Source organism: Plectropomus leopardus, chromosome 19, assembly GCF_026936395.1.
Source record: "Plectropomus leopardus strain MGB_pleo_1.0 chromosome 19, ASM2693639v1, whole genome shotgun sequence".
Taxonomy (NCBI): Eukaryota; Metazoa; Chordata; class Actinopteri; order Perciformes; family Serranidae; genus Plectropomus; species Plectropomus leopardus.
In genome coordinates, this window is record NC_142194.1 from 12463983 (window position 1) to 12489724 (window position 25742).

Here is a 25742-nt window from a genome sequence, read left to right on the forward strand (position 1 = left end):
TTTAATGTTCTGCCAGAGAAATACAACACACTGCTGTTTAACTATTTAATGAGAGATAATGTGTATTTATGACAGTCAGGATGCAAATACCTTCACTCCAGTGCTCATGATTGTCTTTCTGTGCATTTTTCTCCAGCCTCGGGCGACCTCTCCGCCTTTTCATTGGTGTAATTGGTGTCTTGTCCTCCTGTTCCTCCTCCTCATCTTCTTCTTCTTCCTCCATCTCGCCCACTCTGCAGGTGCGCTCCAGCAGGGGCATAGGACGCTCGTCCTCCGAGTTATCGAACGGCTCGTTCAGCACCTCCGTCGTCTCTGAGATGGTTTCTGTTGTTACACTGCTGTTTATTCTCTTTCTTTTACGCCCTCTCTTCTTGAGCACAATGGTTCTCTGCAAAAACAAAAGAGGAGTCAATGGAATCAAAAGAAAAGCTCCATCAGAGTCGTATAAAAAAAACTGAAAACAAGGGCACTAGGTGGATGACCTCCATGCGGAAATAGCAGAAATTCATTCAGGTTTTTGTGTTAAATGTAAAATGTTGAAACCACACTGTGAGACTAAATGTTTGAGCGACGCAGCCTGGTGTGGAAAACCACAAATGAGACGGGCAGAGTAAGCAGAAACCACAGTCTATATTTTACATTCCCCAGTTGTTTCCCACTGGCTGCCTACGACTCGACCGCTTTCCTCTCCGAAATCCTCCACAAGAAGAATGTGAAATCAATACTGTAACTAATGCACTAAATAAACTCCGACAGCCAGCGTCCTTCTTTTCTGGTTTCCATACTGTTTTGTTTTTTTAAAAAGGTCTCCCTGACATCATGCAGCCGGCTGTAATATTATCTCCAGCACAAGGGGGCAGTGCCATATAGACAGAACAGATGTGAGAAGCACAGAGGAGGGCAGTAAATTAACCATGACCATTGACAATAGTACAAGGTTTAGCCTGCACAGTCTCGACACCAGCAGTGAAAACACAATCTATTATCTACAGCTGCAGGCACACGGGGAGGCTCCAGATGACAGGAGGAAGCCACCGAACCCTCCACTGAATTCATGAATATTTATCAAACCTTTCCATCTCACCAGAGTACACAACACGGCCTCTAATGAAGGAAAATATCTAATGATATACATTCAATTCCACTTTGTCCGGGAATAAAACTCCACATAATCAATGAGATAATCCCACTTGGGGGAAAAAAAGGACTTGTGGTGATGCAAATGCAGTGATTCACACCAACAAACAATAAAAGTCACCTTTCTCTTTGCTGCAAGCATCGCATGAGCTTTTGTTAGGATGGGTGGTGAGCCATCGGAGTCGTCATCGTCGTCGTCGTCTTCATCGGCTTCGTCATCACTCACTTCCTGCGCCTGCTGGATGCGCCTGGTCCATGACATTGCGGGGCGGCGTTCGTAGGTCCTGTAGGGAACCTTACAGTGGACCTTCGTGAGAGGTTGCCTGCTGCCGTGAGTCATCATGAAGCCCTCTCTCTCCTCCTTCTCCCAGCAACTGGCCTGCTCCTTCAGTCGCTCAGCCTGGTAATTAAACAGACAAGACGCATTATCTCTGGGAAAGGCGCACGCACGTCTCCCAACATCTGAGCAATGAGGCTAATGGGAAAACAAGAGATTGGAATTAACATCATGACAAATGAATCACTGCAGGTTCCTCCTGATAATAAGAGCAGCGTCCTGATTGGATGTCTGCCCGTCATGGAGGAAACGTTCCCCCGTTAAGCAACCGTGGAAAGATTGCATTTCATGGAATATTCAGCACTATCAATTATGTAGTGAACTGATTTAGGGCAATTTTGCACAACATTAGATGCCTGCTGACAGCGATAATGCTTTTCCCATTAATGGCCTCTATTTGAACTCTCCAGCTAATCAAACAAACATCCAATAACAGCGTTGCGGGCAAGTGTAAACAAATAACAAGTGATGAGCGAGGAGGCTTACATCCATCTCCGCCTCCCTCTCCTCCTCAGACAGGACGGCGTTGGGAGTCGTCGAAGGTGTCCAGCGAAGCCCGTCGGGGTCCACCTCATTCCGGCGCGGGTTCGCCCTCAGGCTCTCCATGTGCCTCTGGATCAATCGCTCTCTTCTGATCAACACGATCCTAAGTCACAGTGAGAAAAGCCCATGTCAACAAAAGAGCGGAGCGCCGGACAGAAGGTGACGTGTGGTTAAACGCGAGCACAAAGACGAGCTCTTTGGGACAGCAGGTGCTCCGTGTCCTTGGGGGTGCTTAACCTGACTTACTTCTGTCAATATTCAGCTGCATTAATGGATACGCTGTTAAAAATACCCGCTGGCCTGGATAAGTCAGACAGCACACAGAAGCGGCAGCACGGGGCTGAAGGAGACTGCGGCTCGGAGAAAACTGACCTGCCATCCTGTCTGTCAATCATGCCGAGCTGCTGGAGAGTAGCGGCGATGTCGTGCGGACACATCCCAGTGGCCCTGCTTATTCCTTTAACACTGATGTGTTTATCTGGGTGCTTATAAAGGTACTCCAGTATGACACTTTTCCAATATGCCAGGTAGGATAAGCGACCCAGATCTGACAGCGGCTTCTCCGGGGAGCCGGCTTGTCCTTCTTGCCTGGTGAGAAGGTAACCTAAAAAGACAAGATTCAAACAAAAACAAAATGCTTTAGTCAAGCTGGAGGCTGCTGCTGGGTTATTTCAGATTGCAATTCAATCCCTACACGCACAAACACACACAGACACACACACACACCTCCCTCTCTTATGGATTACATATTCATGTTAGGAAGTGACACCAAACCCGGGTTGGGATTTCACCTTCAAATAGTATAAAGGGAGGCAAGGCAATCAGTTTTCCTCTCCTTCAACCTCTGTCAGAAGCTATGATACATGCTGGCAAGGGCAACAAAGGAGGTTGAAAGAGGGGAGTAAAGAGGAAACAAAGCGACAGAGCGAAACAGAGAAGCAGCTGGATGTCATTGCTCACAAGAGACTGCACTTAGGAGAGATAACGAACAAGGCAAAAAAAAAACAACTAATATGTATCTGTGTGTAATTAGTTTTATAGCGGCCCTGTCAAGGGTCATCCATTATGAGCGGCATGAAATTAATTAATGCCTTTTAATGTGCACCCACTACCGAGAACCAAACAAGCAAATCTAATCACCAAACAGTGAACACATAATATTCCAGTAATCATGACAATATTCATTACTAAAGCTAAGAAGAGGAGGATAACAAACACTTAGCGATGAATATTCAAATAAATTAATTGAAAAAAGTCATATTTCATTCTGTGTCACTTCACGAGCATATCATCATTAATATACCAAAACAAAAGAGCTGCTCTGAGCCCTTTGAATTTTGATTTGAAAGGGAACATTTTTCACACAGGCGCCCGCTAATGCTCCGCTCTCACAGCTACCTGAGACAAAGTGTTCCTCTAATACAATCCAATATAACAGAAAATCTTAATCTAAACAACTTCCAGCTCCAAAGCTACATTTTCCAATAAAGCCTTCAAAGAGCTCAGAACTCAGCTGTGTTCAATCTCCCTTAATCCCTGTCTTTGTTATCAGCACACTCTCAATATCACAGATCCTCTTGCATCTCTGTGTCTCAATGGCTCCCAAAGTGAACAGGAAATCAAATGCTCCATTACCAGCGCCCGCCCTCCCCGCGCTCACTGCCTTTTTCACCCCCCTTCTCTTCATCACACACACACACACACACACACACACACAAACTCGGCAAAGAGACAACTCTTCAAAACAATAAAACGCCTATAATGACAAAAAAGCTGCCTGCCTAAACACAGAAATCCACTCAAGGCAGCGACTGTTTTCAAAAGTGGACCACAAGGCTTTAAATATTGTATGTGCTGCATTTACAGGACTAAAACATAAAAAGCAGTATCTACGCCTCATCACAAGTCAAGGAGAGGGAATCGGGGGCATTTCTCTGTGAAAACGCTCCTCAGGCGATGCTTAGGTGAAATACTATTGGCCATCAAATAATGTATGCAGCCAGAATGTTATGTTTCTCACTCTTAATCTTGTGTGATTGCCTAAGCACTGTACATGAATGCTCTTGATTAGGCTACTTCAAAGCCTTAACCAAATAACAGCACCTTGCCACCAGCTACAAATTCACCCCTTAATCTGAAATTGTTTGTAAAGACCAATGAAAAAAAAGAGAAAAATCAGTTCAGTGGTCTAAAAAAGCATTAAGGAACTTACTGAAATCAATAAGGAACCTTCCAAATCCTTGCCTTTGGTACTGAGGCATGATCATTATGCAGGAGACATTGTACTTCTGCTGGCAAAGCTTTTCCTGAGGGAAGGAGAAACAGATCAAGTATGTCAGAGCTCTGCTGAAGCTGGCAATTTACTGCACCTGCCATTGTCCTTGTCTAAAGCTGTGCACATGCACACGCACGCCACACAGACACACACACACAGAGACACACACACAGAGTGATGAGCTTTCACTAAAACGTATCACTCTGTTCTGAACTGTAGCTACAACAAATCATAATTATCTTTTTCTAGGTTAATCTGTCAACTGTGTTGTGATTATTTGATTTACCACATCCTTTATAAAACGTCAGGTAGTAGTCAAAGTGTAAGAAAATATCGACACAATTGAGAACCGCAATATTATGTTTTGTGATACTCCATATTCTCACCGTATTGATTTTTAATGAATTGTTTACAAACAGAGGTTTGTGGAAATAATGTTGTGTTTTGATTCAGGGTTTCTACAGCTTAAGGCAAATTCAATTTTCAACTTTTTAAGACTTTTTTATGCCACTCGGGAGGAAATTTAAGAACAATTTTACAATAACTAAAACCGGAAAAAAAACACACCCAAAAACCATGAACCAACATTTTTATATAGAGTTAAGGACAATTTTGCCCAAACATTTATTGTAACCTGAAGTACTACAATTTTAGTCCAGTGAAAAAGTTAGATCTGGTTAGAAATACTAAGCGTTTATTGAAAAGGTTTTCTTTTTTTGTGTGTAAGTGGGATTCCACTGCTTTTATTCCTAACATGAAACGGTCGTTTAAAATTGACTTGTTTTTAAAGCTGTTACCAACTGTTTTGAGATTGATTATGTTCTTTTTTAACTGATAAGGTTGTTTGGTTTATAAAATGTCAGAAAATGGTGAAAAATATCTAACAGTGTTCCCAAAAGCCCAGGACGATGTCCTTAAATGTCTTGTTTTCTCCCATGAGCCAGAAGATATTCAGTTTACTGTCACAGAGGAGTAACGAAGCCAGAAAATATTCACTCTTTTTTAATTTAAAAAAAATACTCAAACCGATTGATTTGTCGGCGATTAATTCAATAGCTGACAACTTATGGACCAGTTGTCGCAGCTCTACATAATAGTGAAAAATCATTGTTTGACTGAAAATATACTTTATTTCCCCTATGTAAGTGTTATCTATTTACAACAATGTAAAACAGACAAAAACAGATTATTCTCACAGTTCAAAAGCTGGAACTGACTCATGTTTGGTGTTTTTGCTTGACTAATCGATTAACTGACTCATCGTTTAACAACTACTGTGAATAAATTCAATTCATGTTAAAAAAAAAAAAAAACCCGACAAATTACAGCAAAGTCTCACTGCATCAGTATCACCATGCAGAAATGATGTGCGGTGTTCCTTCATTTCCCATATAATCACTCTGTAATTCTTACCTTGGAGAAATAGCCCACAAGATGACAGCCTTTCTCATCATTCTTTGTAAGTATGTAGAAGAGGAAAGGCTCCACATCATAATACAAGGTCTTGTGATCCAGGAAAAGCTTGGCTAACAGGCAGAGGTTTTGGCAGAATAGTTTGCTGACATTTCCATCAACCTAAACATGGAATAAAAAGACCAAGAGGACACTGTTCAAACAGTTCCCCTTTTTCCCTCCTCCTCCCAGAACCCATTCAGTGGAAATCTCATGCAGCATACAGTTATTGCTTTATTGCTGTAAAAGGAAGCTGACCTCAAATACGGAAAGGTCGTCCTTTCTGTAGATTTCATTGGCTGGTGGGTGGAACCAGCCACACTTCTTTGTGTGTCTCTGGAGAATGTTTTTGCTCCTCATGTACTTCAGACAGAACTCGCACAGATAAAGCTTTTGTAATCTGACAAAGACAAAAGAAAGAGCTGCAGCCTGAGAGGGTTTTTTAAAGGACACTGAAATGAAATGCGACTCAATCAACAAAAGAAACTGGCATCATTGTTGCGCAAAAGCAACATTTTTACCTTGAATATTCAGGAGGATAAGGCGACGAGTACCAGGTTTGAATCTCATACTTCCCGAATTCAATGAGGGCAGGGCATCGCACGGAGTCTGTGTTCATCAGAGATCCGGTTCTCTGTGAAAAGAGGGAATAAAAGCAAATGGATAAATGTGGTGACCCAGATAATTCAATCTCACAGTGTCTCTATTAACCAGTCCATAAAAATGCTATCGTGACAAAATTCTCAAATCAAGATTGTGGCTCACAGTCCTTGTGTTTAAACGAAAGATATACTCAGTCTGACCAAAATATGTCTCAAGTAAGATCTTAAATACTGAATTATCATCTGGGTTAGCTTCTGATCCACTAGCTTACAGTGAAGCAATACATAAAAAAAACATATCGGATGAACATGTGTTTGAATTTGACCCTTTTCCCCCATGTCATGAATCAAGATAATGCTGATATATTATAATTTTGTCCTTGTCACCTACCACTATCCTTAATACATCAAACTCCTCAGTAACCCCAAATATGCAACATGTTTCAACCAGAATACGATCTGAAATCGGGGAGAAATTAGCAACAAAGGCAACCAAGATTACATGTTTCCCTAATGTTAGCATGCAGATGCATGTAGCAGTGTATTCACGGCCGGGGAATTATGTAACTGAGTGTAGCAGCACTTTCTACCATTACTGTACCAAGAAAAGCTTCTAAACCAAAATCTTAATAACCAGACATGTTCCATCAGATATATGATCCAAAATCAGGAAGAAATATAGATGTTTCCCTTACGTTAGCATGTAGCTACATGTAGCAGAGTATGCAATCTCTGCCGTAATGTGCCTGGAGCAGATAACAGATGACGAGCCAATGTCAACTTGTCTCTAATGTAGAAACCGTCGCAAATAAGAGTTTTCAGAAAGCTCTACAACCTGAGATTTTTGCTCAGAGGGATTACTTTTACCTCATTTTTAAAAAAAACAACTTTTGACCCGTTTTATATGAATATCCAACATTATATATATGACAGAAAAAAAGGAAAATAAAATATAAACTGAACTTCATATAAAGAATATGATTTGAATGATATGTAATATATCTGCCTTTAAGATGTAGGAAATACATGTTTTGTGTTGCAAGTCCGCCCCCTTGTTCATTGTTATCAATAAAATTAAGTTGCAAACTACTTGGTTGACCCTAAATTTAGTGTTGATGTTTCCCATAGTTTTCTCACCTGTACAGCGACTTCCTGCACATGAGTGAACATCTCAATGTCCTCCTCTGTCACGTGGTCTCTGGACATGGCAGCAAAGTCGGCTTGAGCCTCCTGCTTCACACGCAGCTCCCCGTTGTGGCCTGTTACAGGCACAATAACACAACATCAACACATCAGATAGCACATCAGCAGCGGCCTGTTTGAAGCAGCCGTGGCTGAATAATCTCATAAATGCATTCTATGCAAATGTGCTTATACTGTGAGTGCTGCTGCTGAGCCTGTTTGAGGCCGTGTCTCTGAGGAATTTCATAATGTATCATCTTTGCATGTTTATATGAAAATCCCTAATGTAATGAAGTGAAACTAAATCACTCTAATTGCGTAACCGCTTTCATGTGCTTAGTCATCCACCAAGACAGTTTCCCATGAATGAAGAAGCAGATGCAGTGAAGGGAGCGAGTGTCGACATGAAAAGCAACTGATGTTGGAAAGCAGGCAGTAATTTTATGACAGACATCAACACCATGACATAACCACCAAAACAAAAAACCCATTATAAGTGGACGTGATGTGTCATTAACATATTTATGGAAATGTGCTGTTGGGCTAAGTAATGTTTGTACTGTATATTGTTTAGAACTTCTTGAGAGATATATCTATTTGTTTTTCCTGCGTGTTATTTCTTTAAACTGTGACTTCACTCCTGAAGACAGTGAAATGTAAGGGTTACTGCACTTCTGGCTATAATCATCATGTCAGCTCTGAGTCAACTTGGGTGGGTGAATCACTGGGTTGTATACGTCTAATGACCGCTGGAAGTGAGGTTGAGTGGAGACAGTGATTTCAAGAGTGAGGGTGGGATGAGGAAGAGCGCTGATGTGACTAAAGCCTCTACTAGGTAGTGATCACAATGTGCGCACTACTGCAGAGGGGTCAAGGACAGAGCAAAGAGCAACATGAGGGAGTTAGTGGGCCATGCACTATGACAAAAAGCCAACGGGCGAGAGGATGGAAGCCACGTCAACTCCGCAGCCAAGTCAAAAAACGCAACGAAACTGGGTTAAGAAACTAAAAGAATTCAAATTAGGCAGAAGATTAGTAGTCTGTTAGGATGTCTTCTCAAAGAAAAAGATTAGCTCTAGTCTGGGAAAAAAAAAAAACTGCGAGTGTCAAGCTTTAAAAAAATAAAGAAGAAGCTTAAAGGTGTGGAGACGCAGGTCTTGGCTGGAGTTTTCGAAGCCTTGCTTACCATGATTATTCTCTGGCTTAATTCTTCCGTCTGTCAAGTCTCCCTTTCCTGGCGAGGGGGCTCCCTTCTGAGGGCTCACTTTATACCTCAGCCTGCCTAGTGTCCTGTGCTTTTTAAGGAAGGGGTTACGTTTGAAATGACTGACCATCTTAAATGGGTGTCCTCTGGGTCGGCCCGGCCCAGCAGATGTGGAGTGTAACCTATTTTTATTAAACTCGTTCTTTCCAAAGCGCTGGGACCCCGTTTTGGACGCATGGGTTGAATCCTGCTTATGGTGCATGCGCTTAGGCGGCGCGTAGCAAGGTAGTCTCTTTTTCCGCGACTGTCCCTGAGTAGTATAAATGTGAGAGAGTCCGTCAAATAGTCCCTTAAGTTGGCTGCTATTGCAGAGACTGCTCAGGGAGGGAACACTAGACTGGCTGGAGGAGCTCTGGGGTGAGTTAGCAGAGGTGGAGCTGCTGGACACCTGCAAGGGCGGGCTAAGTCCCGGCAACGTGGGGGCGGGAGGAAGAGCAGAGGACGAGGGGGTTATCTTTTGAGTGGGGTCAGCAGCAAAGGCAAACGGCTCTGGTGGCTGGGACAGTTTGGGCGGACCCTTGTCTCTAGAGCTTAACTGTTTGGCGGGCGAGTTTACGGCTACAGCTCGCGAGCGACGGCCCACGGGGGAAGGGGTAAAGAATTTGGAAAGCCCATCGATAAGCCCTTTGGTTTTCTTGTTAACGGTGAGTGTAGCTGGGGTGGAGGTGGGCGTGAGGGGGGGAGTGGTGGTGGGGGTGGAAGTGGTGAATTGGGTGGCGTCGACCGCACAACAGGGGTCTGCAACAGCCAATCTGTCTCTGGCGTCCTTCACAGATGCAGCATGACCAGATGAAGGTGTGGAACAGACGGTAATCTTTTGACCCCTACCAGGTGACCCCCTTCCTCCCAGTGCTACCATGGAGCCATCACCACTGGTTACAGACCTGCAGCGACAAGAAATTGTAGCAGGTCAGCTCTTACTGCCAGATATGGAATCTAACTAAGTGCATTTACTCAAGTACAGGGACAGTTAAAAATACATACTTTTCCTCTTACCTGTAGCACTGTTTATAAGTTTAGATTGTTTTGGTGTGAACTGCAGTGTTGGAGATATTGCTATAAAGATGTCTGCCTTCTCTCTAATATAATGGAACTAGATAGCACTTGGCTTGTGGTGCTCACAGTACCAAAAAAATACATTTCCACAAATCATGACCTGAGTACTCAAGATAATCCAAAAAACGTTTTCTGTCTACAGTACTACAACCACCAACTGAATCACAGCGTGCAAGGAAGCCAGGACGAGAGGCTCGTGCTTGTGACACAGCAAGATGTAAACATTAATGGTGTACTCCTGGGCAGAGGTATAATGTAAGCTAGCTCACTGATGCTACGTAAGTTAGCAGAAAAAGCTAAACAGAGGAAGAAGCCATCAATGTTTACATCTTGTGCTGTCACGAGCACAAGCCTCCCCTTCATGAGGAGATACACGCTTCTCTCTGTGTAGTGATACCGTTAGCGGGTGTAGTTTGGTGGAACTACGACATGCAGCTGCTCACAATAAGGTCTGTGGATTATCTTGAGTAACAGGGTCGTGATTTCTGGGAAGAGACACTGCTGTTGAATTTTTCAAATGTATTTTTTGGTGCTTTGAGCCCCACAAGCAGAGTGCTGTCTAGTTCCATTATGTAGGAGAGAAGGCAGACATCTCTACACCCGTTATCTCCAACACTTGGAAACTCACACCAAAACAATCTAAATTGTTAAACAGCACTACAGCTAAGATTTTGGAGTGAACTGTTCCTTAAGGTACAATTTCTTTTTTAAACCAGTTCAATTTACTCCACAGCATTTATTACATATGATACAATCTATTAAATAAAACTACTTACAATATATATGGTTATAAAACTTCACTTCAAACAGCTACAACATTTAAGTCCTGCTTATTATAAACATTCATGCATCAATTATTAAAAATCTAGTCATGTATAGTATCTATTGCTGTCTTTATTTTTTATTTACTTATGCACAAAGTTGTTTTTTTGGAGCAATCATTATATTTTGCATCCCCAAAAAAAACCCACTTCAATTGTGCCACAATAAATAAACACTAACTAATTCTGAGAGGATTTCACTGTTGCTTGTATTTACTTATCGTTTGCTTGGATGATTCCAGTCCATTGCTGCTTGGGTTGTATTTTAGTAGTTTTTACTGTGACCTTTTTTCTGTTATGATAACATTGGGCTGACTAAAGTAATTGCTCAGACCTGGAAACACACAACACTGCACTCAACAGTGTTTGTCAGTATTGTTGTCATGTTCCCACGTCTTAGCAAATACCACATTATTACTACCAAAAGGAATTTCTCTCTAACAAAGTAATACTGCTAATATTCAGATTATTGCACACTTACATTCTTTGTTTGAGCTTATTTCTAGGCCTTCCGATTGGCTTTGCATATCGACGTTTGATCTGATCGGCTTTCTTGTGCAGCAGTTTCTTCCCATTCTCCTTCGGCCTGCACACTTGGCAGATCCAGGTACCTGGAGGGTGTCCAAACAGAGAGAGTACCGTTTGAGTGGGTTCATCAATTCAGAGGACATACAGTACATTCATTTGAAACATTTCCTTTAATACCGAGAGCTGGCGAGAATCCCGCCGGCTCACAATGACAATCAATTACTCAGCACAAAGCGAAAATCCATAAGAAAAACATTGGGTCAATTCTCTGTCCAGTGAAATAGACTTCATGTCAGCTTGTTGAGCAAAGCTATGTGACTTGTATGAATTGCCTGCCAAATGTCCTACTACAGTACGTGCGCCATCATTACAAGCCTCGCTGTAGGGTCAGTACTGTAATCCAGAGATAGCGAATCTCCCCGGGGATGCTGGAATAATTTGATATGCATGCAAAGCTTCTAATAAGCCATCGCTGCCTCTCTGCGTGCTGAGTGACAGCCCCAAACGGCCGTCTGTGAAGAAAAGGCTTTGAATTGACAGCAGAGAGGGAAACAGAGAAGCCAGACAGTGTAAACACCTCACCTTTTGGCATTCTTGAAAGCGGCGGGTCGCAGCATTCCATGTGAAAGCCCCGATCACATGAATCGCAGAATAGCATCTCATCCTGAAAAGGAACAGCAGGCATGTGTAAGGGATGTCCCTGTTGCATACATGTAACACCCTCCCATCATTTAAAGTCTTTTGGCAAAATAAGCACAAGAGAGGCTTTACAAATCTGAGGGAAAACCAACAAATCCTCAGGGATTCACAAAATGGGATCTACCTACGAGCCAGCAACACAGATAATGGTGCGTTAAAACGTATATACTTACAGCATTCTTCCCCTGTATTCGACAGGAGCTGCAGGTTTTGCATTCAATACACTGCCATCGTAATCTCTTCACATTTGAGGTTAATTCAGGGGAGAACTTCAGACATGATGGATGCCCTTCAGAAGCAAAAAGCATGTTAGTGTGACACATTTTTCACCACAGAGCTAGAGACAAGGCTTTCCATTCAGTCACACTGTAAGGTTAAATATTAACACATTAAATCATCAAAAACAATGGTGGGATCTGTGTGTCCGCAACACTTATTTTCCCCCTGCCACAAGTTGTGTCTAAAAACAGTATGATCAAACATCTGAGCCGCTAATTACAGATAATTTGATCTTAATGAGGCAGAAACAGTAGCAGCACTCATTCTAATGGAAGCCGATCCATGAAAGTCATGTAAAAGCTTGCCTTCACCCTCACCCGGCTCCCTCTCATGGTTGTAAAACAGCTGTTTTACAGTGAGAGCACAATTTGTGTACACTACGAGCGGTTAATGAAAACCACCTCGACGCTACTTAGTCAAATTTGAGCTATAAAAATGTCACCAGGAGAACAATTCCTTACGGCATTTAAAATAATTGTTCAAACATAAATGACTCCTTGGCAGAGGTAATTTTATGGGGGGTTAGCAGTTTTGTCTGGAACAAAAGAACGGTAAAGGAAATGCCACCAATCTGCAGCGGGGAAAAAGGGCTGATCTTTGATCCGCTGTGCCTGGTGCGCTCTATAAGAAGAATCTGAATTGAGCGAAAATGACTTGGGCGATTTCAGATTCTAATGGCCACTTATAGAGCATCTGCCCTTCTTGAGCCCGCTGAGGGTTGCAAGCAATTTGGATCCCTTCAGCCACTCAATTTGAACATTGTTCTTCCAATAAATCCCTTAAAGGGAAGAGAAAAATGTGGAGCAAGAATGTGACATCTGCCTAACCAATACTGAGAACTGCTGCGATAACATGCTGTATATTGTGAGATAATAGAAATTTGTCAATGATCACAGATTTTCCTGCAAGCTTTTTACCTCGGTGGCTTTGATATTTGTGGTTATACAAGGTTATTGTGTGCAATTTAGCAAATCAGTGAGCAGGAGTGCTTTATAGAAGTATTGCATCTGCAGGATTTTCGATAAATGTGACTAAGTACTATGATTTGCCAGGTAAAATAAGACAATTTCATCTAGTGTAATAAACATTTCACCAATTAAAATGTCCAAGAAATTCACTACACCATTAGGTCTGGGTATCATTTAAAAAGGTATGATACCAGTATCAATACCAGATCTCTATAGTAATACCAATGCCAATCAAAAGCTTTAAATGACACCATTTTAATATACTTTATTTGATGCACATAATGTGAATAGAATCATTGAGTTTTATCAAATGCCACCAAACACCACATATTTCCACCCTGGTGGAAAATAAAGATATATTATAAGAATGTAGCAAAGCCATACTTTTATATGATTTGGAAGCTTTTCAGCATGCTGAATTACCAACTCCAAAAAAACACTGCACTCGACTTCACTACAACACACACTTTATGGGTTGTATCTGCTGCGGCCGTGGGACAATCACAAGTTGCATTAAATCAACAATAGCGTGGTGTGATTAGCTGTGAGCAAAAATCATATGAGATCTGTTAAAAAAAGGAATCAAATGCAGGTTATCGTTTCGGTCAAGTACTCCACCCCTATATATCATGCTTAACCTCCATAACTAGTCAATAATTACTTTAATTTCTTTATTGTGACATCAAAATACTATAAGAAATAAACTGACTGCACATGCTATCCTTGTCACCCACCTCTATTTGCTACTGTTCTAAAGTTACCATTTCGCATTAGGAAATGATATTAATGTAATACTGTTGTCTTAGAATTAAACTGATATGATCATTTCATGTTATATCTTTACATTATGTAAAAATATTGTGGTCAAAATGATTCCAATCAAATTTAGGTTAAAAACCAGCAAAATGTTGTTTCACAATTTGTATGAGTTTTGTCTGATTTAATGCAGAACAAAGTAAAACTTTATTGCATTTAAAAGGAGCTGTATGCAGCATTCAGAACATTAATACAGCAGTAAACCCTGGTTTTCTATGTAAGGATACAGTGTAATGCACTGCTAAGCAGAGAATGAAGTCATGCTGCTTCTGTGTGTGTTGTACTCCGAGCTTCTCTGTTGTTTGTTATGGTAGTCAGTCTGGCGACACGTGCATGTATTAGTGCATGTGAGTCCCTGTAAGTGTATCCCACTGGCTAGGTAATCGCCACCGCCCTGCACTGCTCTCATACGGAGGTTACCATTCATATCGGCGTTATCATGAAAGTGTAGCACCCACCCTCTGGTTTCCCGCTAGAATAACAACATAACATTAGCTTTGCCAGCACTGTTGCCGTTGTTCGCACTGTTTATGGAGTTAGCTGCTAGCTGCCAGCTCAGTTGAGAAACATGTGCAGACAATCCCAACCGAGACTCTCAATCATACATATGCTCTGAATGTCACACACAGCTCCTGCAACACAAGTTTTAATATTTTACATTTTGCATATACAGTATATACCATGTTGTGATAGATATTGAATAACTGCTCCTCTAAATATGGTGATAATTAGGGTTGGGAGATATGCGCCGAAAGTTATATTGTAATATATTTATGCTATATCTCGATACGTGATATCTCAATATTTTTAGAGTACCGACACATGAACGTTACAATTTTTTTTAATTCCCTCTTTGATGTGACAATACTGTGGGAATGACTATTTGTACAATTCCATTTTTGAACAATAATTATTGGAAATATACATATAATGATTAAGTGGGTAAAGACAAGTATTAAAACAAGTAGAACTGTCTGATATGTTGAGAAAAGTACATCAGTTTACTCTTATGCAACCTTTAAAATCAGGATAAAACAACATTTATTCCATATCACGATATAACAATATCCAATATCTAAGACAATATATAGTCTCATATCTCGACATGATGTAATATCTTTATATTGCCCAGCTCTAGTGATAATGATTTTAACTATATTGCCACCCTCTGATCCCAACAAGCTTTCACACTGTTGCTTGTGAGCCTTTGCTAACACACTACCAGTTCTGTCCAGACTACAGTATGGTGTATGCTTGTGAGAGAACATCCAAGGCGACTTACCACTGCTCCCACAGTCTGCACAGGACAGCAGCTCTTCTGGCCGCTTGTCCCGATTTGACTCTTTCGTTCCAAGACAGAAACTGCATATTGGGATGGGGTCGACCCGGAGCTGGGTGGGAACACAAACAGAGACAAACTGTTTAAAAAACAGAAACGGGCACAGGCTGTGTATGAAGTGCTTGAAAAGCCTGTTTGTTTTCGGACGTTTTATCTTGTCAGGATTTCTGAGATCACTGTGGACTTATTGCTGGCTAATACAAAAACACCAGTGTGTGATTTAATGAAATAGCAAAGAAAATATGAACTACAAGCATAAGCTCAGAGGATGAGAAAAAGGAGTTCTCACAGACTAGGAATGAATAATAAATGAGTCTCATCCTCAGAGATATTGAGATCCACCTCCTTTATCCATTACATCTGAATGGGTAAGTGATCTTAGTAATCATAGTTTAAGGGCTTAATCCAATTCTTAAAGCTTGCACTCCAGTCTGAAAGGATTAACCAGCATGTAATCAAATTACCTCAATAATAAAACATGCTCCCATTGTTGCTGCCATGATCCACTGTAAATGTTGCAAGTCTCAGAACAAACACTCATTTAAGGGCTTACGGTTAAGTTCAGAAGAAGTAAAATATGAGCTCAAGGTTTAAGAGGATTTCCCCATTGATCACTCAGAATGAAGAGAGGCTCGCTTCACACAGAGGAAGACTTAGTGCCATCTCGTCATGAAACAGCCAGTCAAAATCGGACCAATCTTTGGCGGAAATCACAACCAGCGCTGACATAACACAAGGTGTCCCTTTAAATATAAAGTCGCATACACACGTCTCTAGAGGTGCATCAAACAAACTGCTGCCTCCTTCCTTGCTTGAGAGGAAGTTCTTAACGGAAAATAACACTCACAGGGTGTGACCATAAATAACCCACCTCATCATCAGTTTACACTCTAAGTCCTCGTCAATTGACTGGAGCTTTGAAGGGCACTCTGGGGATGCCCATAATTAGTTCCCGGTTTCTATGACGCAGATCAGCATCCTGACCTCAACAAAATTTGCAACCTCCAAATATCTATTGGTCCTGACCTCCTCCTGACCTACAGCTGAATTATGGGAGATTTTCTGTTTTTTTTTCTTCCGTCCACCAACAAACACAAGACAGGAGCATCCTTTTCAACCTGTCACAGCATCCAAAATGAACCCCAGGGGGAAATGCAGCAAGGACACAGCGGGGATTTAGTCATTGTTCCTGGCTGTTGTATCAATTAGTTGTTACGGTGAGGGGAAGCAGTTTACGGCCACATCAATGATTACTCTATTTTCCAACCTGCCAGGTCAATATTTGAAAGCAGGCACTGGCATTAGAGGCTGCTCACACAGCTGTGATTATGGACATAAAAACACTGAAATGCTACTGTGTGATGAGGCTGCACCTGTAGAGTGTGGCTCAGAGGTAATCAGTTATTGTCGTTTTGTCTCGTGTTATGGAAGACAAACAAAATCTATTTTCACTTAGATTAAAGTTGGGCAAATCGGGGGCGTCGATGGCTCAGTGGATAGAGCAGGGGCCCATGTACAGAGGCTGAGTCCTCACCACAGCAGTTGCGGGTTCAACTCCCACCCTCAGCCCTTTGCTGCATGTCGTCCCCTCTCTCTCTCTCTTCCCCCCTTTCACATTTACTCTCTGTCCAATCTAATACGGCCAAAAAAAGCCCCTCTCAAAAAAACTGTGTCCAGTTGCAAGTTGCAATGGCTCTTTTTTTAATATAAGAAATATATTTTTATACAATGTTTAACCTCATATATTGTAAGGTGCTCAATTTTGTGCTCTGAGTGATTTCTTATTCTAAGACTGACTTTCAACTTATTTTAAACATCAGGGAAGTTATTCGTAAGAAACATGATTAGTTATAAGTATTCCTCATATTCCAAATGCATATAACCTGTGTTGAAGTAATTAGACAATGGAGAAAAAGTTTAGAATTAATTAATCATTTGGGTCATTGTAATGAGGTTAAGATGCAATTTTTTTCTGGTTTCAGCTTTTCAAATGTAATGATTTCAGTTTTGACATTGTTGGCAATTTAATATCTTAAGTTTGAAACTGTTGTTCAGACAGCATATCAAATATATACTTAAAAATGTGTATAATGTCACTGTATTTAGACATTTCAGACTGAACTAAAAATGAAAACAAGCATCACTGGAAGCCCTACAAATAACTTAAATGTTTTGTTTTCATGTACTGCACATACTGTTACTTCAGGGTTTATTCAATGAGATTTGCTCAGAGCAGAGATAAATGGAGAAATATTATTATTTTTGTCCTTGATCACAAGCCATTCTATATTATCACAGCTAAAAGATGCAGCCTAGGGCATATGAAAACAAGGCCTCAGTGTTGTAGCTGCAACTTCTTGTTATGTACAAAAAGTGTGTTTGATTTTTATCATGAAATATTATCATAACATCACTGAATAAACATCTTTCTTAAGCGTCTTAAAACTATGATTTCGGGCTAACAAAACTTATAAATCTGATTTATACCACAGAATTATAGATACAGGCAAGAAAATTAATGTAAAGAGATTGAAATTAATAAGACATCAGTGCTAATATGCAGCCTGTGCATACTGCTGATGAAATGCTCAGAGCTGATAGGCAAGCTCTTTTTTATTTTTTTTAATAAGTCTTCACTTCATAACATAGTCTCCGCTGACTGAGCTATGAAGTCTAATCCAGGAACTGGAGAATTAATTTCCATCAGGAATATTCTCAGGCCTGGTGATTAAAACCAATAGCAATTTGCAATCTGCACGGCACAAAAATGCGAAAAATAGAGAAACAAACACAGCTGAAGAGATGCTGATGATTTACTTGGGGATTCTAAATTAAGTACATTACAGGAAATTATGCTGCTTCAGAGGAGCAGGCTGTCCTGAGTGAGGGGGTGGGGTCCTATTAGAAAACTGCTGGTAGAGAGAGAGCGAGAGAGCTCAAGTGGTTGCATAACGCAGCAAGAAAAAAAAAAAAACCTCATTCCTTGCCTTTGTTCCTGCCAGAGTCTCTTCAGAATCTAATAAACTCTAAACCAAGACTGCTCTTTTTTACCTCAAAGTATCTCTTATTCTCAACACACACACACACACACACACACACACACACACACACACACACACACACGTGCTTCAACAACTGAACAGGCAGAGATGTCTCATCCTTTGAAGTGAACGGTAAACCTGGACTGGGCTAGGTGATGTCATCAGGCTGGGAGCAATAGGTTGAAATGTTCCAAATGGAAAACAGCAGGCCGTTCCTCAGTTATGAGAACCATCGCAGGACACTGTGTCTCTAAACAGTTCTCAGTTTCACTTTTGGCCTGACCACAGACACAGTCACAGTTGTGGCTGCAGTATCAAGGTGTCGCTTCCTGATTATTCACTGTGAAACTGGTGGGGAGCAGGGTGACATCTCTATAGCCTGATGCTGCTAGCCGCTTCAGCTGCACAACTCGTGTGCACGCCATTAGACCGCACTTCATCTTGACAAATGATCTGCAAAAAAAAAAAAAAAAAAAGCCCTGACAACAAACTATCTAAATGACTGTACACTGCAGTTTGGGGCCACGCAATGAAAACTATTTTCCATGAGACGCTATGCTGCACTCAACAGTGTCTTAAAATTGCAAAGCAAGTAACAAAAGTGCTGTAATTTTATAGACTTTTGTCTGCAGTTTGTGTTATAGCTAAGCACCAGTAATAGAGACACAATCTCTGCAAACTATAAACCAGCCCCAAGGTGCCAAAAGCAGCAGAAACAATGCGACCTGGAAGTTTGTTTATATGGTTTTATTTCCTCTCTGGGGCATCTCTGTTAGCACAAAGGTCACACCAGCTGCATGCAGCCTGAGAATATTCTGTCCTACCACACATACTTCAGCTGCCATTTCTCAGCGCTATTTGTGACGACTAGTTTCTGCTCGTGCCCTTGCATATAACCAAAAAAAACCACTATCCCGAGTCCGTTCACTAATGCTTTGCTACTCACAAGACAGCCAGCCACATCCCTTAAGGTCATTAGGCTAGAGTTACATAACCTGTGGGAAGCCTACAGCAGACTGCCTACCACACACTGTCAGCATGACTTTCTGATTATCCAAGCTCTCATATTATGGAGACCAACAGCAACACGGCCCTAAAGGGACACACTCTAGATGGCGTTGTTTCTGACCTGCCAAGCTAGAGTTGCAAATATTAAAACCACAAAATCCTATTAAGCAAATGCCGCTCAGTGATGGGCCCAAACTTTGAAACTTCCTCTTTGATAGTGACATCATGGAAACGCCAGCACTTAAAAAAGCTAACGCAAAACAATGCTTCACTATGTGTGAGAGCTGGGGAAGAAGGTTGAAATCAATGGCACATTAATTGAGACATTACATAATTGTAGAAAATTAACCACATTCATCTACTAAAATTTCAAGATACTTTCAAGAAGTATGTGGGCCTGCTTGCGCCATGTGTTATACCCATACATTTACTTAACTAATAGCTTTATATGACATGTGTAACCCTTTAAAACATCAGTTTTGTTGTGTTCAGATGCTTTTCACTCACATTTAAACCTTAAAAACCTGAGCAAATTAGTTTGATTTTTTTGGAAACATGGTAAAAAAAGAGGAATTACGAAAGAAATATCCCACAAATTGCAAGAACTTAGGAAATGGTGACAAATGACCTGATAATAGGTTTTAAAGACAAAGATAGGGAGAATTAAAAGAAAATAACCCCCCAAAATAGGGACTTTGTAAAAATTAACTTTTTACTAATTCTTGCTAATTTTGGATTGTATCATATTAAGTTTTTCATTTCCTTCTTCTTGTGTTTTTGAAAGAAATCAAGCCAATCTGCTCAGGTTTCAAAGGGTCAATAAGGAGAATATTTTGACAGAAAAGTCCCTTTCTAGCAGCTATGACAGACCAAAGTTCAGGGTGACATGCAGGGTGAGAGGCCAAGGTGTGTGTACCTGGTCTCGCTCATGAGGGAGGAGCGTCACTGACGACAGGACCAAGGGGGAAGCACTTGGACACCTGGCGCCCCTCGCCTCCGCACTGCCATGGCTGAGCTTATACCGCGGGCCATTTTTTAACAACCTCCCATTGTTAACTGACCGCTTGGCCGCCAGTCGTAACCTCTGCCGGAAAGCAGGGTTATCAACAATGTTTAAGAGGTCGTCCTGGTTCCTCAGATACCTCTCGATGTTCTTTAGCGAGGAGCCATGGGTATCATCCAGGCCCTCGATGGCCCTCTTAAGTATTTTATTCCAATCAATATGGCGCAGATCGCTTGAATTCCATATAGATTCCTTTGATGGCACAGACACATTCGCAGGCGGGATTGATCCAACCCTCCCTGGATTTCCTGGGTCCTTGTAGGAGGTGCTCCCCTTATTTGTAACCTTGAGAATAGAGCCATCATGAACACTTAATTCCAACTGCTCAAGGACGGTCTTCTTGTCCAGTCCATGCGATGTGGCCACCGCATGACAGATCCGCTCCTCTGAAGGCCTTTGCTTTTGCCTTTTGATTTTCTGTATTGCTTCAAGAATCCACTCCGTGTACAGAGGGTTTGCAAGTTTTACCATGGTTGAACAATTAGATTCACAAAAATGTGATCCATAAAGATTCCCCCTTTCTGCTGCTGAACACTGGGTACATCCACATCCTTAACAAGGTCAAAAAGTTATGTTCCACGCCAGCATCCGCATCTCAATCCTGGGTGTCTGACATTGAAGTTGAGGAAAAGTTGGCACAGGTAAATTCCACAATGGTAGCTGACCTGGAGCTTTATTGATTTAATCCCAGATCAAATCTAAAAAAGAACAAAGAAAAAACGGTCAAATCATTTGTACATTACAACATCTCCTTTACAAGTAGGGTTGTAAGCTTATGAGATTTTCATGGTATGATGACAGTCTCAGAAAATATTTTGGTTTCACGGTATCACTATAATACGGAACTATTATTATTAGTCAGAGTGACCTTTGAAGGAATGAAAACAGAGGGCTTAGTTTTGGTTGAACAAATGTTTTGTCACTATAGTTGAGACCTGAAACCATTGTTTTAATGTGTAAAAAGTCTCCTTTTTGAAAATAACTTCGATAAAGTTGAGATTCTCCATCCAGTTGCATTTTTTGTCAGTATCACAGATAAGCAAATATGCATGGCATGATTATATTTTTATATCATGGTATACCTTAAAACCAGTATATCACTGCAACCCTATTATACCCATATTACAACATCTCAGCTGTCCTCATATAAACATTTAAACTACCTTGTAACTACGGTATATGATTTTCACAGTATGATAACAGTCTCAGAAAATATTGCAGATTCATGGTATCATCAAATTATTATTATCAGTCAGAATGACCCTTAAAGAAATGAAAACAGAAGGGTTTGTTTTAGTTGAACAAATGTTATATTACTAACTAAGGCCTTTTAATAGAGGTATGTTTAAAAGGTCTCCCTTTTGAAAATAACTAAAATATAAAGTTGACATTTCCATTCAGTTGCATTTTTTTAATGATAATCTGCATATTTCACGTTTTCTTTCTTTTTTTTTTTTTTAAATTGGCAGCCAGAAGATTTACAAAAAACATCAGTTACAAAAACTTTACTTCATGCCTGTTTTGGTGACTATAAATCACAACAAAATAAAGTGCTTAAAAGATAACATATAAATAATCAAGCCAAAAAATAGTTAACAAGTAATCAAGCAAAAGCATTCAAGGATAGATAAATCTTAAAGTAATAATAAAATAATACTACTACTAATAATAATAAATAAAAAAAAACATAAAAATACAAATAAAATAAAAATAAAGAGTGGAAGAGAAAAAAATAATCCATAAATCCATTTCTGTTAAATTCCTAATCAAGACAGCCCTCTCTATTATGTGAAGCAATATTTTAAATCAAAGTCCCACCTTGACAAATTAGGTAGCAAATAAAGAGAAAAGATAATTGTCAACTTTCATATCGCGGTATAGGCCACCTTAGAACCGGTATATCGCTGCAAGCCTGCTTATAAGACATTAGATGTAAAGCAGAGGAATGCAGGACGCTTAAAATGTGTTAAAACGTGAGAAACAGATGGATAAAAACAGATGAAGGAGCTGTCATGGTCGCTACAGAAATTCGAGTGACTTAATCCACAGTCTGACACCATAATCCACACACCAAACCAGATGTCCATTTCAAAAGAGACTATTTTTGTGAAAGTAATAAGTTTAAGCACTATGACAGACTGCTAGAAACTTCTACTGACTTCTGGAAAAGTATAAACAGTGTCCTCGACGGATACATATTTTCGCTTTCAGATTAATTTTTTGTTCGACATTTAAAAAAAAAAAAAAACACGCATTAATGTCTGCAGCACGCAGTTTAAAAAAAATGTCACCGTACACAAACTGCCTCCAAAAAACCCCAAAAGCAGATGATATCTAACGTAAAGTTTAACCATTACTTGTCCGCACGCGACTTTTGACAGCTCGACGTCCGCAGCGACCAACCGATCTGCGCGAGCTCTCATGACAGACGTACATAATCAATGCTCACTTCCTGACAGCTGCCGTTAAGACGCTAAAACAACCGACCGAGCCGTTTAACGAACACAAGAAACCGGTAATAACTCCGTTAACAAACCTAGAGTTGTGTTTCCGCTGAGTTGAGCAGATAAATGACAGCGGTTGCCAGCATTACTGATGTCACCTAAACAGTCGCCATTTTGTTACAATGTTGTAGTTTACATGAATCCGACATGACGCTGATTACAATCCAATGGAGTCTCATTAAACCTTACCTACACTAATGTGCCCTCCCTAGCAACTTCAATATTGGCTGTAAAGACAAGATCCGATTTCTGGTTTGATAAAGCACATGTCAATCTTTATGTATGAGCTCACTCAGAGAGGCACGGCACTGGCTGTATGATCTGTCACTTCACTCAATTGACCCGCCTCTTAAGGTGCCTTCAGTGATGAATTGATATCATTTACCTCCAACACTCATAATGTCTCAACTTACAGCCCCAAACCGCGGCGACGGCACATTATTAACTCATAAATACGCTATAACAGGCGTAAACTGCTTGAGTAACCATTAAACGCGATAAATATTTAACCTCATTTGCGAACCGTTTAACGCCGGCCCACCTTTACTTAGATTCCTCCTTGAAACAGTTGGTTACACTTGAAAGTGATTTGGAACATTTTAGACTTTAATTGGCTGTTTGTTAAATCTATCATTTGTTTGCATAAAAACCTGCAACGCATTTAAAGTGGAATTTTGTTTTAGAAATAAAATAAAATCCAGGTATACAAGACTCCTGTAGGCTAAATGTGTCTATCGCCTTTTCCCCCCCTTCTCTCTTTATCTTCCTCCCCTTTTTCATTATTTCCCCGAGAGGAGCCGTAATTCTCCTGATATTTAACGTTTAAACTGTGTGACGTTAAATTGGCGGCGATAAATAAACCGTTAAGCAAAAAAAAAAAAAAAAAAAAGAAAAAAAAAAGTAGCCACGTCTTGCCAGGCGGAATTATAAACGTCCTGTGTTGCGCTGTGCAATGATGGCATGACCTCTTTATCACCATTAACTATCAAATATCTCCAATGAGGAGAAATAGTGAAGCCCTGGAGGGGAAAAAAGACGTTCAGGGGGGAATACAAGTTAACACGACTGCCGGGAGAGTAGCTCCTTCATCACTGCTTCTCAATTATGTATCGCTAGTTTCTTTAGCTCCCATTTCTCAGCTTCAGCTCCGCTCTCGTTTTCCATATTTTATTAGGAAATGATACACAGCCTCGTCGGGTTTTTTCCCCGCACCGTTTTGTTGGACGCTACCTATCTAATGTGTCGCCGCCTTGGGCGAGAAGACACAACAAATTAAGTTACATGCAAGGATGAACATATAACTAAGAGAGAGGGAGAGAGAAAAACGAGGGCACAGTCTAGCGTAAATATTTGCTGGTAGTTTACCTCTTCAAGTTTTTCCCCCCCTCGGATACTCCTCTTCATTATCGGGGAAACGTCGAATGTGCGGCGACATATCCGAGCGATTTCGTGGGATTTGATCTCTTGAAACGAAGGCTGAAAAGCTTGCGCCGAGACATGGAGAGGACCTGATAACAACTAATTGAAAGGTTAATCTACATAGCAGCCTGTGACAAAGTGGTACCCTCCCCCTTCTTCTTCTTCCACTGTAGACATCCCTACTTCAGTGTAGTGGAGCGGACCGTCGCCCCTTTAGTGCGCTCCTACAATGATATTGTCAATTTCACTTTTTTCCCCCCTCCATCAACATGTCCAGTGATGAGCCAAGAGGAACATTTTTTTCATATTTTGGGTGGATTAGTCTCGGCACTTTTATGCCATAACACCCATATTAACATTTATTCCCTATGGGCATTTTTAACTTCCATTGACTGACATACATTTTATTTTAAAATGTCTTGCTTTTGCCAATACCACCCAAGGCATTACAGGATATCATACACTAACACCTTAATCTGCTAATTAACTTCACTATGCCCATTAGTTGTTCGCAATATTGTAAGATCATTAAATTTTCTGTCTTGCTCACTCTTTAGCAGCATGAAAAATGCCAGAAAGCTCATTTTTCATGCAGCAATACAGATGTAATTAGAGAGATAATTGGTAACTTCCAATCAGAATATAAACATACTGTACTGCAGTGATATTCAACTTATGGCCCGTGGGCCAAATCTAGACCCCGAAGGGGTGCAGGGTGGGCCCCCAACCATTTTCTATTTCACAATAAAAATAAAGTGTTTTTTAAAATTATTATAATTATAATATAATAATAAATTTTTTTTAACTTTTAGTGTACATAAGGTGCATAAGAGTACATAAAACAAAATCAAAATAGATAATGTTTATCAAAAAAATGCTAGTGCAGGATTCCCTGTGTCCTCCGACAGAGGTCCTAGCTAAGCCCCTAGTGTCCTTAAATCCTAGAAATGTCCTGAAATACAAATGTACTATGATCCTAAACATCCCAAAATCCCACAAATGTCCTAAAATACTAAATAATGTCCTAAAATCCTAGAAACATCCTAAAATCCTACAAATGTCCTAGCTTCGTAAAATATGTCCTAAAATCCTAGAAAATTGCTAAAATTCTAGAAATGTCAAAAAATCTGAGAAACATCCTAAAATCCTGCAAATGTCAGATCCTAGAAATGTTTTAATATTTTAGAAACATCCTAAAATCCTGGAAAAGTCCTACAATCTAGAAATGTCCTAAAATCCAGTAAAAATCCTTAAAATCCTAGAAACATGACTGGTCCCTGGCCTCCTGTCATTTTACAAAATTGGCCCCCAAGCAAAGTAAGTTGAGTATCCCTGTCATACACAAACACCTTAATCTGCTAATTAACTTCACCATGCCCAATAGTTGTTAACAATATTGTATGATCATT

At 40.5% G+C, this 25742-nt stretch overlaps 1 protein-coding gene across 3 annotated transcripts in view; it reads right to left on the reverse strand.

The window, feature by feature from the left end:
- kat6b (K(lysine) acetyltransferase 6B) overlaps positions 1–24512 on the reverse strand; it is a 28681-nt gene extending 4169 nt beyond the window's left edge. The window contains exons 1-16 of one of the 3 annotated variants that reach the window (XM_042507874.2): positions 24280–24512; positions 20264–21108; positions 15242–15350; positions 12070–12185; positions 11780–11861; positions 11151–11280; positions 8715–9676; positions 7484–7605; positions 6266–6378; positions 6003–6144; positions 5706–5867; positions 4230–4323; positions 2390–2621; positions 1961–2120; positions 1259–1537; positions 91–388 (exon numbers count right to left, since the gene is read on the reverse strand). In XM_042507874.2, coding sequence (XP_042363808.2) covers positions 91–388; positions 1259–1537; positions 1961–2120; positions 2390–2621; positions 4230–4323; positions 5706–5867; positions 6003–6144; positions 6266–6378; positions 7484–7605; positions 8715–9676; positions 11151–11280; positions 11780–11861; positions 12070–12185; positions 15242–15350; positions 20264–20881 — 3619 coding nt within the window. In that variant the 5' untranslated portion in view covers positions 20882–21108; positions 24280–24512. Of the gene's footprint in view, positions 1–90; positions 389–1258; positions 1538–1960; positions 2121–2389; positions 2622–4229; positions 4324–5705; positions 5868–6002; positions 6145–6265; positions 6379–7483; positions 7606–8714; positions 9677–11150; positions 11281–11779; positions 11862–12069; positions 12186–15241; positions 15351–20263; positions 21109–22946; positions 23103–24279 lie in introns of those variants that run through there. The other 2 variants (XM_088070513.1, XM_042507873.2) reach the window with 2 other exon arrangements.
- Between the last annotated feature and the right edge of the window lie 1230 nt (positions 24513–25742).